The sequence below is a fragment of the Loxodonta africana genome, chromosome 2, assembly GCF_030014295.1.
Source record: "Loxodonta africana isolate mLoxAfr1 chromosome 2, mLoxAfr1.hap2, whole genome shotgun sequence".
Taxonomy (NCBI): domain Eukaryota; kingdom Metazoa; phylum Chordata; class Mammalia; order Proboscidea; family Elephantidae; genus Loxodonta; species Loxodonta africana.
The window spans coordinates 224,177,107-224,193,144 of NC_087343.1; the positions used below are offsets into that span (position 1 = coordinate 224,177,107).

General features: G+C 49.7%; 1 protein-coding gene across 3 annotated transcripts in view; it reads right to left on the minus strand.

Moving 5' to 3' along the window:
• WDR4 (WD repeat domain 4) overlaps window positions 1–16,038 on the minus strand; it is a 44,958-nt gene that overhangs the window by 22,273 nt on the left and 6,647 nt on the right. For all 3 annotated transcript variants that reach the window (XM_010598666.3, XM_003418986.4, XM_064279507.1), the window contains 4 exons: window positions 6,231–6,387; window positions 3,404–3,516; window positions 850–910; window positions 194–292 (listed from right to left, as the gene is read on the minus strand). In XM_010598666.3, coding sequence (XP_010596968.3) covers window positions 194–292; window positions 850–910; window positions 3,404–3,516; window positions 6,231–6,387 — 430 coding nt within the window. The remainder of the gene's footprint in view (window positions 1–193; window positions 293–849; window positions 911–3,403; window positions 3,517–6,230; window positions 6,388–16,038) is intronic.

A 16,038-nucleotide genomic window follows, 5' to 3' on the forward strand; every position in this document is an offset into this window, starting at 1 on the left:
AATGTGACCCATGTGTGACTCCCACTGACATGGTGAGGTGCCCTCAGCATCTGAAATACACAGTCTCTTCCACTCCGGAAGAAGTCTGGCATTGGCGTCAAGAAGTGTTCCTAACATAGAAACAACGGTTCTCAGAGAACCCAGGAGCCCAGGCACGTGCCAACAGGTCCAGGTGAGCCATGTGGCACCTTACCTTCTCTCTCTGGGGCGCGCCCGGCTCCTGCAGGCTGGTCACCAGACAGCGATGCAGCTCCCGCCCGCTCCGGTACTCCCAGAGCCGCAGGGTACCATCCTGCATGCCAAGGACACGGGTTAGCCCACGTCACATGCAGACGTGGGAGGCAGCTCACAGAGACACCAGGTGTTCAGAGGCTGGCAGGTGTACCCGATTGACTGGCCGGCTGTGGTCTGTGGCAACGCTGGTGAGAGTGGGCATGGCCTCTGTGAACCAGAGGCTCCCTGGTCGTCTCACCGCGTAGCAGCTCACACAAACCCCACAGCAGGGCAGGCCAAGGGCTCAAGACAGCCAGACCATCTTGTTCTAGGAGGTCAGAGACCACAGCTGATGGGCTCATCCAAGCATGTACTCACTCACACACACACACACCCCCTCACACATGCACGAGTAACCGGCAGTGAGCAACAAGGAAGCCTCAGCCACTCCGCCACTCAGGATCAGCAAGCACCATCTAGTGGCCACCAAGGGACACGTGGACTTCTACCCCAGAGGGCTGCTGTGCACCTGAGAATCCGCACCTGAGCTGCCCCCACCAGGACGCTACCCCACCCCTGGGCTCCCAGCTCCGTTGCGAGGAAACCAGAGTGAAGGGCAGCACGCTCAGCACTCACCCCAGAGGTGGACAGCAGCAGCTCTGGATGGTCGGGCACCACGAATATCCGGCTCACAAACCTGCAGCGGGAAGGTGAGGAGTGGGGAATTAGACCAGACTCTGCAGTGTCAGCGCATCCTGGAGGCAGCCGGCAGTTCAGAAAGCAGAGGCCTCCCCAGCCTCCCCACGACCTCAACAGACTCGCCTGCCCCCGAAAAGAGGCCACATGTGAACAGGGGTCAGGGATACACGTGCTGTATGTGGGCCTGTGCCGACAGCACAAGAGCGTTTCAGCGACACGGCCACCAAGGACCCATCTCACCGCCCCCACACCTCACCTATGCCAGCCACACGTCACTACACACCTGCCGCCGAGTGATGGCACTGATGACAGTGAGACCCAGAGGACAGAGCACGGGGAAGGAAAGCAGCATGCAGATAGGAGGCCCCCTCACAGCCAGGCCCCAGGCACCTGAAGCTCCCTCCATGGAGCGGGAACGAGAGCCCAGTCACTCCCCAGCCACCACGCAGCCTTGGCACCAGAAACCTGGTGGCCCGGCCAGAGAGCCAGCTCGGTGGACCACACCAAGTCCCCCATGCAGGGCTCTGCCTGCAACGGCCACAGAATGCCAAGTTGCGGCTGCTCTCCTGACAAAGCGGCGGTTGACAGTGGACCCTGGGAAGCATGACCCCAGAGCCCACCTCAGCTGATCAGTCACACACACAGTCTCAGCACCTCCAGGGTGCAGCGCACCCTCATTCCCACCAGCTCGGGCTTGAGCCACCACTAATGTGTCAAGCTCACTCGCTGGTCCCTTAGGCCAGGCCACCTTGGCCCTCCCCTTATCCGAACCCCTCCCAGCCTACCCCACTCCCTCACCAGGGGCTGCCTTCCAGGAAGATACTTGGGGCCCCAGTCTGTTTCTCCAAGTGGAAAAGACAAAACGCACGTTTGGCTCAGGGCTTTCATTCCCGAGGGCGTGGGTCCCCTCAAAGGTCTCAACAGGAGAGAAACGATCACTCATTCAAGTATCTACTGACCACCTGCCACGGGCCAGGCACTGCGCTAAGTGGGGAGACAGCAACAAGCAAAACCCAGAACCCCTCCAACCAGACGCTAGAGGGAGACAGATGTCTGACTGGGAGCTAGAGCCAGGCTCAGTGCTGTCCAACAGACACGAGGCAAGCCACAGACAGAGGCGTGGCTGTCATTTTTAATTTTCTAGAAGTCACATTAAAAAAGTAAATAGAAAAACTGAAATTAACTTTAGCAATATATTTTTATTTAACACGTTATATCCAAAATATTGCCATTCAACCCATACGTTTCACAGGTTTCTGGTAATAAGTCTTTGAAATCGGGTATGTACTTGCCACTTACGACTCGCCTCCCCTCAGACTAGCCACAAGTGACGTGTGGCTCGAGGCTCCCATGATGGACAGCGCCAGACAAGAAGAAGTGCCTGGCCAGGGCAGGAGTCATCTGAGAGGTGGTAGTCAGGGAAGGCCATGCTGAGAACAGGTGGCCTCAAACCCAAAGCTAAGGGAAGGAAGGAGTGTGGGCTGTCTGGGCAAAACCAGTGCCCTCCTCAGGACAACAGGTCCAAAGGCCCTGAAAGCAGCATACCTGGTGGTGTCGGGTGCAGCAAAGACCCCAGCAAGCCCAGAGCAATGGGGAAAGGCTGGAGAGCTTGTGGGTCACGGGGACTCCAAGCTGCTGATTACTAGGGAGCCAGATAAAAGTCAAGCTACCATGAGGTACCAACCAAGTGACCAACAATCTCCTCAGAGGTCAACGTTTGCCTTCCATTAGAAACCAAGAAAACACAAGCAAGCCCAGAGCTGAAGTAAATCCCTTCTGTTTCTTTCCCATCCTCAGGTTATATATTTTAAAACATTTCAGCCAATTAAACTAAGTGTTCTTCCTTTGTGAAAACTCTTACTAGCCTTTTGCCTGAGAATTGCCGTATTCCTCAGAAATGCCTTCCTTATCCATCATAATTCCATGAAGAAGACAGCTCATGTACCAGGAAGCAGAGGTGACAAGAGCAAGGGCGGTGGCCAAGTTCAAGGCTATTTAATCCTTTGACAGTTACAATCAATAAACCGCGATCACTACCAAACTGCCCAGCAGACCCGGGGCCTCAACTCTGAGAACTGAGGAGGTTCCAGAACAAACCCCATCATGAGGTTGACATGGAGTAACAGACCAGAGGAAAAGGCTCAGAGTAAACGCCTTTCTCTCACGCTTCTGGTCACACTGGGCTTCGTGGGCAGCAAAAACAAATGGTCAGCCTAGGCTAACACTTCAGGAGCAATGAAAAATCTCCCCCTAATGTAGGTGCCGAAGGTGAGAACGTGACCAACCAGATGTGACAGCACGCACCGGGAAGTACCATCATGGCACTGGGGGGAGTCTTGTTGCCAGAAGGGTTTCGAGCGGCTCCATGACTGCCTGCCACCCAGTGCCCACCAGCTCTCATACCTCCACCTGCTGTAAAACCAAGCTTGCGCCAAGGCTGAGGATGTGTGAGCAGCCCAAGGAGCAGGGAGTGCCCAGGAAGGACACTCACTCGGTGTGTCCGAGGCAGAAGGACTCAATGCTGTGGGGCGCTGCCAACCAGCTCACGCGAATCTTCTCGTCACGGTCTGCAGTGAGCACGTAGCGGCCATCAGGACTCACTGCCTGCGTTGTGGGGACAAATGAAGGAAGACACAAAGGCTGCACCTCTCCGGTTGCAGTCACAATGCCCCGCTTCTCATCCCGCATCTGGGCCCCATCAACACCCCAAAGGCCCTTCGGAAGGGAGCCTGCACCCAATCAGGAATGGGACGTGGCCCTAGGGTACGTCAGGCCAGCTCCTGTCCCCTCCAGACGCCCCTAGTCTAACTAGTGTCCAGGCCTACCCAGCCCCTTCTCCTGCTCTGGGTGGGTCCCGAGCCCACCCCAGCCCCACCCTCAGCTCTGCACCAGTGAAGGACTTCCCTGGGTGCCCTGTCTCCTCCAGCTCATCACACCTACAGAAGTCTTTGTCCCCACCCACCATACCCCACATACAAGTCCCTCGGCTCCAACAGTGTGGGGTCACTTCCCCGTCTTCCTCTCACTCTCCCCACGCCCATCACCAAGCCTGGTGCTTTCTCCTTCAGACACCCTGGTTACCTCCTTTCCCTGCTCAGCTCCTGCCCTGGCACCCCCACGCACTGGCCCTCCCTGGACCCCGGGCAGTCATCTGTAGATGGGATGGGACAGTGTCCAGCTCAGGGCCTACTGTGAGGACCAAACCAGGGTGGCGCTCTCGACCCGCTGCTCCTGCTGGCTCCCTGCTCCAACACCAGACCCAGCCTGAGCCCACGTCTGGAATCGCTTATCCACTTCCTACCTCCATTCACTTGTCTCCTGGATACAGGGCTCTCCCTAGAGGGCCATTCCCACTATGGGAGAGCCACACTCTCACCCAGACATGCAGGATGCAAAGGGGCAGCACCCCTCACCGCCTGTCCTGCTCACCTCTCACCTCCACCCCCAGGTCCTGGGAGGCGGCGGCATTTCCAGCTGTGCCCCTTCCTGCTCACCGAACAGTCTCCACAGAGAAGCTGCCTTGTTGAGACCACATGGCCTCAAGTACAGGCGCTGGTTCTCCCACCTCCCTGCAAGCCTCCAGGGGGCTCACATATGCTCCTCGGACCCTCAGCATTTCCACACAGGCTAAGGGCAGGCTGTGCAGACTTTCTGGGGGCAGAAGACACTGTCACAGGGCAGGAGCCACGGTGGCACACGCCTGCAATAACGACATTACAGAGCAAACCCGAGGACTCGCTGTGCTGCCCCAACTGGGAAAGACGCTGCCCACCCTGCTCGGAATGCACCCCAACGTCCCTGGGGCACCCAGGCATTGCTTTGGACCCACATGTGCTTTACGTCCATAAAAGTAAAGACCCAGAATCAGGAAAGGTGTGTGTCAGGGTTGTATCCTTTCACCACACTTATTCAATCTGCATAAAAACCAAACCAAACCCACTGCCGTCAAGTCGATTCTGGCTCACAGTGACCCTGCAATACAGAGCAGAACCGCCCCCTAGAGTTTCCAAAGAGCGCCTGGTGGATTCAAACTGCCGATCTTTTCGTTAGCAGCTGTAGCTCTTAACCACTATGCCACCAAGTTTTCCATCCAGTCTGTATGCTGAGCAAATAACCCAAGAAGCTGGACTATATGAGGAAGAACAGGGCATCAGGACTGGAGAAAGACTCATTAACAGCCCATGATATGCAGATGACGCAACCTTGCCTGCTGAAAGCTAAGAGGAGTTTGAAGCACTTACTGATGAAGATCAAAGACCACAGTCTTCAGTATGGACTGTACCTCAGCATAAAGAAAACAAAAATCCTCACAACTGGACCAATAAACATCATGATAAGCAGAGAAAAGAGTGAAGCTGTCACGGATTTCATCGCCCATAAAAGCAGCAGTCAAGAGATCAAAAGACGCACTGTATTGGGCAAATCTGCTGCAAAGGGCCTCTTTAAAGTGTTGAAGAACAAAGATATCACACTGAGGACTAAGGTGCGTCTGACACAAGCCACAGTATTTTCAATAGCCTCATATGCATGTGAAAGCTGGACAACGAGTAAGGAAGAATGATGAAGAAATGATGCCTCTGAATTATGGTGTTGTCAAAGAATACTGAATACACTATGGACTACCAGAAGAATGAATAAATCTGTCTTGGAAGAAGCACAGCCAGAATGCCGCTTAGGATGGTAAGACTCTGTCTCACATACTTTAGACATGTTATCAAGAGGGATCAGTCCCCAGAGAGGACATCATGCTTGGTAAAGTAGAGGGTCAGTGAAAAAGAAGAAGACCTTCAACGAGATGGACTGATACACTGGCTGCAACAATGGACTCAAGCATAACGACGACTGTGAGGATGGCACAGGACCAGGCAGTGTCTCGTTCTGTTGTACACCGGGTCGCTATGAGTTGGAACTGACTCGACGGCACCTAACAACAGCAAGGACATAGGGCATCTTCATTTTAACTAACAAACGAACCGCTCTCCCTGCCCTAAACCACCAGTCCTTCTTTTTGCCCCCTCCGCATCGTTCTTATGCTCTGCCACCATCACAGCTATTACTTGCTTCTCCCAATGCCTCATGAGCCGCCACAAGGGGGCCGTGTCTTCCCCATCCTCTCCATCTTGCGGAGAACTCTAGCCCAACTCCTTACATAAAACCAGCACTCACGTTTTTTGCCAAACTGACACAAGACTATTTGGCAAGCTCCCTCCCAAGAGTTACCCTAATAATGCACCCACACAATGTGCTAGGAGAGCTGGACAGGGAACGGGCGTGGCAGACACGCAGAGCAGACATCGGCGAAGCAATCACCTACGTACCACGTCCAACAGCATAGACAGGTGTCCCAGCTCGAGCTTTCCACGTCCCTGAGGCTCCAACACAGAGAAGGAATAGACATCCCCAGACTTGTCCGCCACGAGAACCTTCTCCTCGGAGGCTGTGAATGTCAGGGCAGTGCATCGCCTCACCATGGTCCTAGAAGGCCAGACAGATCCCACGTCATTTATCAAAATTTATACAAAGTCCCCTGACAGACCCCGAAGCCACTTATTCAGCTGGTATGCGTCAGGTCCTCACGTATGTTTTCCTTCCCCATTACCAAAGACGGTGCCAAACACGTAAAGCCATCGAAACAACCGCGACGAAGCCAATGCCTTAGACAAACTTCACTTCTACTGTTTTTCCTCTAGAAAAATTGCTCCTAATGACAGAATGCAGGATTTTTTACATAAAATTCTTTCAACTTTGCTGTATTTGAAAACTGCCAAAACAAAACGTTGGGGAAATTGCTCCTGGACCCCAGAACCTCTGCTGCGTACCTGGGGAGACAGCAGTCAGCTCAAGTGTCAAGTGAGCCCTGGGACACCATTAAAGACAGACAAAAGCACACCCCCACCTGGGACCCGCCTTAGAGCTTCCACCACCAGGACCACCAGTGACCGCGACCCCTGTTTTGTCACAAGAAGACCCAGAATCCCACACATCCTGCCTGAGCTGTACCCCCCGCAGAAGAGGGGACTGTCTCTGACACCCTGAGCATTGGGGCTAAGTACGACCCAAGGCGGCAGAACAAGCACCGTGTGACCCTCCAGAGGCCACTCCCTGGGTCCAGGGGCAAGTGCCAACCAGGGACACTGACGGCTGGACAGGCCTGACTTCTAGCTCAGCTCGCACTGGGTGAATGCGCTCACAAATTCAGCCCTTGACCAGACCCACAAGTTCCAGCTCAGCTCACACTGGGTGAGTGCGCTCACAAATTCAGCCCTTGACCAGACCCACATGTTCCAGCTCAGCTCACACTGGGTGAGTGCGCTCACAAATTCAGCCCTTGACCAGACCCACGTGTTCCAGCTCAGCTCACACTGGGAGAGTGCGCTCACAAATTCAGCCCTTGACCAGACCCACAAGTTCCAGCTCAGCTCACACTGGGTGAGTGCGCTCACAAATTCAGCCCTTGACCAGACCCATATGTTCCAGCTCAGCTCACACTGGGTGAGTGCGCTCACAAATTCAGCCCTTGACCAGACCCACACGTTTCATCACATTTATCAACTGGCTCAATAACGGTGTTAGCCCTAACAAGCAAAGTTATGTTCAGTGTCCGTGAGGTAACCTGGATCAGGGTCTGTGGCATCTCCGTGTATCGTCATCACCTGCCATCTCATCTCTAAAGGAAGATAATGTGCTCACCAGAAGGCAAGGGACCTGGGCTTCACTTTACAAAGACACTCCTTACACACCAGAAGTAACACTCTCAGCTCTTCACAGAACAGCGGCCATCCTGTCCCTCCGTGCCCCATCCACGGAGGCAGGCCCGCATTCCCAGGGAAGAGCTAACGTACACGCAGACCCCACTGTTGCTGGACTGCCGTCAGATGTTAGCTAGAAAGGAAACCTGGGGCTTAAAGGAATGCTGTCCCCAACACGTGGACTGACAAGACCCTGCACTCCCGAGCTCAGGGACAAAAGGACGAAAGAAGAAAGGGACAAAGCCCTGCCGCTCGTTCTCCTGTCCATCATTGCGCTGTGCCGCCTCGGCAGCTGAAACTCCTCCCCCGCCAGCTTACTGGTGCCCATGGAACTGCAGAGGGGGGCCGTCATGTAGTAAATATGGAGAAAATGACAACAGAAAGGCGATTAAGCTGGGGAGGAGGCAAGATTTATCAAAACCCGCAGCGTGCTGTCACTGAAACGAACGGCCCGTGAGGTGCCAGCAACACGGCCCTGCGTTCTAATCTGCGAACGAAGCAGCTGCGACAAAACCCCAACCACGACATCAACAGGGACAGCCTGGGACTGAAGTCCACAGCAAATGCTGGCCCTGGGTTCAACGACCTTGTCCACGTCTGAGCACCCCCGACCCCTCCCCCACTGTGCCCCTCACACCCCCTTTGGTCCTGGTCTCTGCCTCCCCGTCTGCATTCACATCTAGCTCGGCACAAAAATGGAATTCCTTATCTGGTCCCTTTGCTGCTTTCCGCAGCTCAGGGTAAATGTGGCCTGGCAGGGGTTCCAGGGTGCAGCCTGCTGTATGGCCCGATGCTCAGGTCCGTTATGGGGTGAACTGTGTTCCCCTGAAGCGTGTGCTGAAGTCCTAACCGCAGCCAGGCCTCCACACACCCAGGTACGGCATGACTTCTCGCCTCCTCTCCCTCCACGGGGACACGCTGACCACCCCCGTTCCCACTCGAGGGCGGCAGCTCCTCTCCAAACAGCTCCTCGGTCAGCAGCCATAACACTGGACACCCCTCGGCCTCAGGCTCCCAGAGGGAGAGCCCACGCCAACAGTGCTCACAGCGGAGACAACCTAAGGGTCCAACGATGGAGGCGACATAACCTTCACCACAGACACTATGACAGACACCACGTGAGGGAAACCGGGCTACCAATGCTACAACTTAACATCTGCAAATGCCACGCCTGCAGAGACAAGCTGGAGGACACACACCGCCATGTTCGTTATTCACAGGGGACACCTTTGGGCGGCGAGGTTAAGGGTGATTTTTATTCCCACTGTGTACTCTGCCCTGGTTTCAGATTACGGACCATAAAATTAAGGGGAAAACAGTAACCGAACTGTACTCAGAGGAACCCGTCCTTGGTTTCCCTGATCCAATTTTCCATCCCTCAGATGGCATACCAGGTACAATTCCGCAAAAGGCACTAACCATGACATCAACAAGTACGCCACACATCTGCTGCAGTTCTCCTCGGCTGGCCTTTGAGACGTTTGTCAGGTGAAGCAGATACCCAGGAAAATGGGACCCCAATGTCCCAGGGCTACAAATTATCACACTTTAAGCAACTGGGCTACAAAACAGTATGTGCAACTGTGGTTTGTGCCGACAGGCTTATATTTAAAACAAACAGGAAAACCCTGAATTTCCTTACGGTCAACAAAAAAAGACCAACGATCAACAGGAAAAAAAAAAAAAAGATAATACAGTTCACTGGAGCCCTGGTGGTGCAGTGGTTAAGAGCTCAGCTGCCAACCAAAAAGTCTGCAGTTTGAATCCACCTGCGCTCCTTGGAAACCCTGTGGGGCAGTTCTACGCTGTCCCATAGCGTCGCTATGAGTCAGAATCGACTCAGCGGCAACATGTTGGGTTTTAATATAGCTCACAAGACACTACTGTTTCTTAAATACATACATATATGTATATATATATATAAAAAGTGCTCTCCCTCACTCGTGATAAAACAAGAACACAAGATAGGATTTTTCTTCTATGAGACTAAGATGATAAGTTTGCTTGCTAACACCCTGTGCTGTCGACACAGGGTGGAGAAAGGCAGCACCCTTACACTCTGGGCGGTAAACAGGCATAGTCCCTGTGGGCAATCTGGGATTATCCACCAAAATTACAAATACATGTATCTTTTGAACCAGCTATTTACTTTGCGGGATTTCTCCTACAGATAAGCAGACAAATAGAAAGTATTATACCTTTGCATGGTTATTCATTGAAGCACTTTGTAAAACAGTGAAGCAAGCAAAACACAAGCAAAAAATGTCCATCCACACTGGGATGGTTAAAAAAAAAAACTGTACAGCCACATAAGGGGATCCCATACAGCCACATCGCCTCTCTCATTTCCGTCTTCAGAAAGTCTTTACCTGGGCTGACAAGTCTCTCACTGTTCCAGGTGTGCCTCCAGGAGGCACAACAGCATAGGTTTAGTTATCATCCCAACATAGCCCTTCAAGCCTACAAGACACTCAAGTCTTCTGCTACCCAGGCCAAACACCCCTAGGTCCTCTGATCATTCCCCAAGTCTCCTCACCAACTCGGTGGCCTGCTGCAGGTTTACAAAGTCCATGGGAGTCACAGGTGGAGGGCAATTTGAGTTCTGTGATACCGAGCCATACAAAGTGCTGTCCACAGCCCAACAGCAATGGACAGCTTGGTGAAAACGCAGGCCCTCAGGGCCCCCCAGGACTAAAGAGTCAGAGTTTACACTGGAACAAGGTTCCCCAGCGAAGCCTGGACATGGGCATTTCAGAGGCACTGCCATACCACTCTTAACTTCACCAAGAGGATCTGCCATCAGATTCCATCTGCTCATTCGCCTTCTGTCTTCTTGGGGCCAAAGCCCCTTCTGAGATTCTAATGAACCTGACACAGGCAAAATGAGCAGCCAGTGCCAGAAAGGCGTGAGTCACTACCATCCTCTTCTACTCCCGGCCGGTTGCTGTGGAGTCGACTCCGCCGCACGGCGACCCCACGTGGATCAAAGTAGAACTGCACTCCACCGGGTTCTCAAAGGCTGATTTTTTGGAAGTCTGTTACCACGCCCTTCTTCAGAGGTCACTCTGGGTGAACTCAGACCACCAACCTTTCAGTACTATACAGGGACCCCTTCTTTTACAAAGGAGATGAAATCTCTGCCACTACCTTGCCTACTTTAAACACGCCCTTCCTTCCCCACAGGTTTTTGAAGCAACTCAGAACTAAGGCCAAACGACAGCAGTTTTAGGACAGTGAGACTACCCCACACGATACTGCAATGGTGGACACGTGACGTCATGCACTTTTCAAAACCCCCAGGGCTATACAACAGAGTATGCCATAAAGTGAAATGCGTACTTTACTTTCATTAGTAACGATGTTACTGGTTGAATCGTGCCCCCCCAAAATACGTGTTGTAAACCGTAACCTCTACTCTTGCGAATGGGTTATCTGTGTTACGTTAATGAGGCTGGGTTGGTGTAAGATGTGTCTTGAGTCAGTCTCTTCTGCGATATAAAAGAGAGACGAAACACGTGGTATTGGCCATTTTGAATTGGACCATCATATAGTCTACTATGCTGGGAATGACAACTTGAAGAGGAATGGTGTTGCATTCATCGTCAAAAAGAGCATTTCAAGATCTGTCCTCAAGTACAACAGTATAATAGCCATACGCCTACAAGGAAGACCAGTTAATACGACTATTATTCAAATTTACGCACCAACCACTAGGGCCAAAGATGAAGAAACAGAAGATTTTTATCAGCTGCTACAGTCTGAAATTGATCGAACACACAACCAAGATCCATTGATAATTACTGGCGATTGGAATGTGAAAACTGGAAAAGAAGAAGGATCAGTAGTTGGAAAATATGGCCTTGGTGACAGAAACAATGCCGGACATCGAATGATAGAATTTTGCAAGACCAGCAACTTCCTCATGGCAAATACCTTCTTTCACCAACGTAAACGGCGACTATACATACACATGGACCTCAGCAGACGGAACACACAGAAATCAAACTGACTACATCTGTGGAAAAAGACGATGGAAAAGCTCAATATCATCAGTCAGAACAAGGCCAGGGGCCGACTGTGGAACAGACCATCAGTTGCTCAAATGCAAGTTCAAGCTGAAACTGAAGAAAATCAGAGCAAGTCCACAAGAGCCAAAATATGACCTTGAGTATATCCCACCTGAATTTAGAGACCATCTCAAGAACAGATTTGACTCATTGAACACTAGTGACCGCAGACCAGACGAGTTGTGGAATAACATCAAGGACATCATCCATGAAGAAAGCAAGAGGTCATTGAAAAGACAGAAAAGAAAGAAAAGACCAAGATGGATGTCAGAGGAGACTCTGAAACTTGCTCTTGAGTGTCGAGCAGCCAAAGCAAAAGTAAGAATCGATGAAGTAAAAGAACTGAACAGAAGATTTCAAAGAGCCACTAGAGAAAACAAAGTAAAGTATTATAGTGACATATGCAAAGAGCTGGAGATGGAAAACCAAAAGGGAAGAACACGCTCGGCGTTTCTCAAGCTGAAAGAACAGAAGAAAAAATTCAAGCCTCAAGTTGCAATAGTGAAGGATTCCATGGGGAAAATATTATGTGATGCAGGAAGCATCAAAAGAAGATAGAAGGAATACACAGGGTCATTATACCAAAAAGAATTAGTCAATATTCAACCATTTCAAGAGGTGGCATATGATCAGGAACCGATGGTACTGAAGGAAGAAGTCCAAGCTGCTCTGAAGGCATTGGCGAAAAACAAGGCTCCAGGAATTGATGGAATATCAACTGAGATGTTTCAACAAACAGATGCAGCACTGGAGGTGCTCACTTGCCTATGCCAAGAAATATGGAAGACAACTTCCTGGCCAACTGACTGGAAGAGATCCATATTTATGCCTGTTCCCAAGAAAGGTGATCCAACCGAATGTAGAAATTATAGAACAATATCATTAATATCACACGCAAGCAAAATTTTGCTGAAGATCATTCAAAAAGAGCTGCAGCAGTATATCGACACGGAACTGCCAGAAATTCAGGCTGGTTTCAGAAGAAGACGTGGAACCAGGGATATCACTGATGTCAGATGGATCCTGGTTGAAAGCAGAGAATACCAGAAGGATGTTTACCTGTGTTTTATTGACTATGCAAAGGCATTCGACTGTGTGAATCATAACGAACTATGGTTAACACTGCGAAGAATGGGAATTCCAGAACACTTAATTGTGCTCACGAGGAACCTTTACATAGATCAAGAGGCAGTTGTTCAGACAGAACAAGGGGATACTGATTGGCTTAAAGTCAGGAATGGTGTGCATCAGGATTGTATTCTTTCACCATACCTATTTAAGCTGTATGCTGAACAAATAATACGAGAAGCTGGACTATATGAAGAAGAACGGGGCATCAGGATTGGAGGAAGACTCATTAACGACCTGCGTTATGCAGATGACACAATCTTGCTTGCTGAAACTGAAGAGAACTTCACACTTACTAATGAAAAAGATCACAGCCTTCAGTATGGATTACACCTCAACATAAAGAAAACAAAAATCCTCACAACTGGACCAATGAGCAACATCATGACAAACGGAGAAAAGACTGAAGTTGTCAAGGATTTCATTTTACTTGGATCCACAATCAACAGCCATGGAAGCAGCAGTCAAGAAATCAAAAGACGCATTGCGCTGGGCAAATCTGCTGCAAAGGACCTCTTCAAGGTGTTGAAGAGCAAAGATGTCACCCTGAAGACTAAGGTGCGCCTGACCCAAGCCATGGTATTTTCAATCACATCATAGGCATGTGAAAGCTGGACAATGAATAAGGAAGAACGAAGAAGAGTTGACGCCTTTGAATTGTGGTGTTGGCAAAGAATATTGAATATACCACGGGCTGCCAAAAGAACGAACAAATCTGTCTTGGAAGAAGTGCCGCCAGAATGCTTTTTAGAGGCAAGGATGGCAAAACTGCGTCTTACATACTTTGGACATATTCTCAGGAGCGATCAGTCCCTGGAGAAGGACATCATGCTTAGCAGAGTACTGGGTCAGCGGAAAAGAGGAGGACCCTCTACGAGGTGGACTGACACAGTGGCTGCAACAATGAGCTCAAGCATAACAACGATTGTAAGGATGGCTCAGGACCAGGCAGTGTTTCATTTTGTTATACACAGGGTCACTGTGAGTCAGAACCAAATCAACGGCACCTAACAACAACAACAACAAACAAACACAGGAGCAGAGCAAAGATGTGGGAAGGGAGATGCCAAGTTACATAAAGGTCACCCAGGAAGAGAAGCTCAGAAGAAGCAAGAACCTTCCTCCAGAGAAGACAGAAAGAGAAAGCCTTGGGGTGTCTAGCCTTCTAAATTGTGAGAAAATATATTTGTTTGTTAAAGCCACTCACTCGTGGTATTTCTGTTCCAGTAGCACTGGGTAACTAAGACACAATGTATCGATGTTGAGTCATCACTTGTAAAAAATGTACCACAGAAACCCAAGATATTAATAACAGAAGAAACTGCAGGGAGAATAAGGGCATTTGGGGATTCTGTATCTACTGCGCAATTTTTCAGTAAACCTACAGCTTCTCTAAAAAATAAAGTATACGTAAGGAAAAAAAAATCTAAGGCCAACCGCCACAACTCGTCTGTCAGTTTGTTATACAATGATGGCTTGCACGTTGCTGTGATGCTGGAAGCTATGCCACCGGCATTTCAAATACCTGCAGGGTCACCCATGGTGAACAGGCTTCAGTGGAGCTTTCAGACTAAGACTAGGAAAAGGATACGGCTGTCTACTTCTGAAGGACTGGCCAGTGAAAACCTTACGAACAGCAGCAGAATACTGATAGAGCGCGAAGATGGGCCCCTCAGGTTGGAAGGCACTCAAAAGACAGGGGAACAGCGGCGTTCTAGAAGTAGAGTCAGCCTTAATGACACGGATGGAGTCAAGCTTTGAGGACCTTTATCTGCTGATATGGCATGAGTCAAAATGAGAAGAAACAGCTGCAAACGTCCACTAGTCATCAGAACATGGAACATACGAAGTATGAATATAGGAAAATTGGAAGTTGTCAAAAACGAAAGGGAATGCTTGAAGACTGATATCCTAGGCAACAGTCAGCTCAAACAGACTGGTACTGGCCATTTTGAATTGAACAATCCAAAAGGCTACTATTCAGGGAATGACAAATTTAACAGGATCTATCCTGAAATAAAACGCTTTCAGTGACAGGATAATATCCATGCACCTACAAGGCAGACCAGTTAATATGACTATTTTCAAATTTATGCATCAACTGCTAAGGCCAAAGATGAAGAATTTGAAGATTTTTACCAACTTCTGCAGTCTGAAATTGATCAAACAGGCAATTAAGATGCATTGATAATTACTGGTGATTGGAATGCAAAAGTTGGAAACAAAGGATCAAGTAGTTGGAAACTATGGCCTTGGTGATAGAAATGACACCAGGGATCACATGACAGAATTTTCCAAGACCAACAACCTATTCATTGGAAATACCCTTTTTCAACAACGTAAATGACAAGTATACACTTGGACCTCACCAAATGGAATCAAAGCGACTACGTCTGTGTAAAGAGATGATGCAGAAGCTCAGTATCATCAGTCAGAAGGCCAGGGGCTAACTGCAGAACAGACCAGCAACTGCTCACATGCAACTTCAACTTGCACCTGAATAAAATTAAAACACTTCCACAAGAGGCAAAGTACAACCTTGAGTATATCCCACCTGAATTCAGAGACCATCTCAAGAATAGATATGACACACTGAATACTAATTACCAAAGACCAGACAAGCTGTGGGATAACTTCAAGGACATCATACATGAAGAAAGCAAAAGAGGTCATTACAAAGGCAGAAAAGAAAGAAAAGACCAAATCGGATGTCAGAAGAGACTCTGAAACTTGCCCTTGATCTAGGGTAGCTAAAGCAAACAGAATGAATAACGAAGAAAAAGAGCTGAATAGAAGACTTCAAAGGGCAGCTTGAAAAGACACTGTATGACAACACAGCAAAGACCTGGAGTTAGAAAACCAAAAGGGAAGAACACGCTCAGCGTTTCTCAGGCTGAAAGAGCGGAAGAAAAAATTCAAGCCTTGAGTTGCAATTCTGAAGGATTCTATGGGCAAAATGTTGAATAATGCAAGACGTATGAAAAGAAGATGGACAGAATACAGAGTCCCTAGACCAAAAAGAATCAGCTGCCGTTCAACCATTTCAGGAGGTAGCATATGATCAAGAATCAATGGTACTGAATGCGGAAATCTAAGCTGCACTGAAGACACTGGCAAAAAACAAGACTCTAGGAATTAACAGAATACCTACTGAGATGTTTCAACAAACACTAAACTCACCT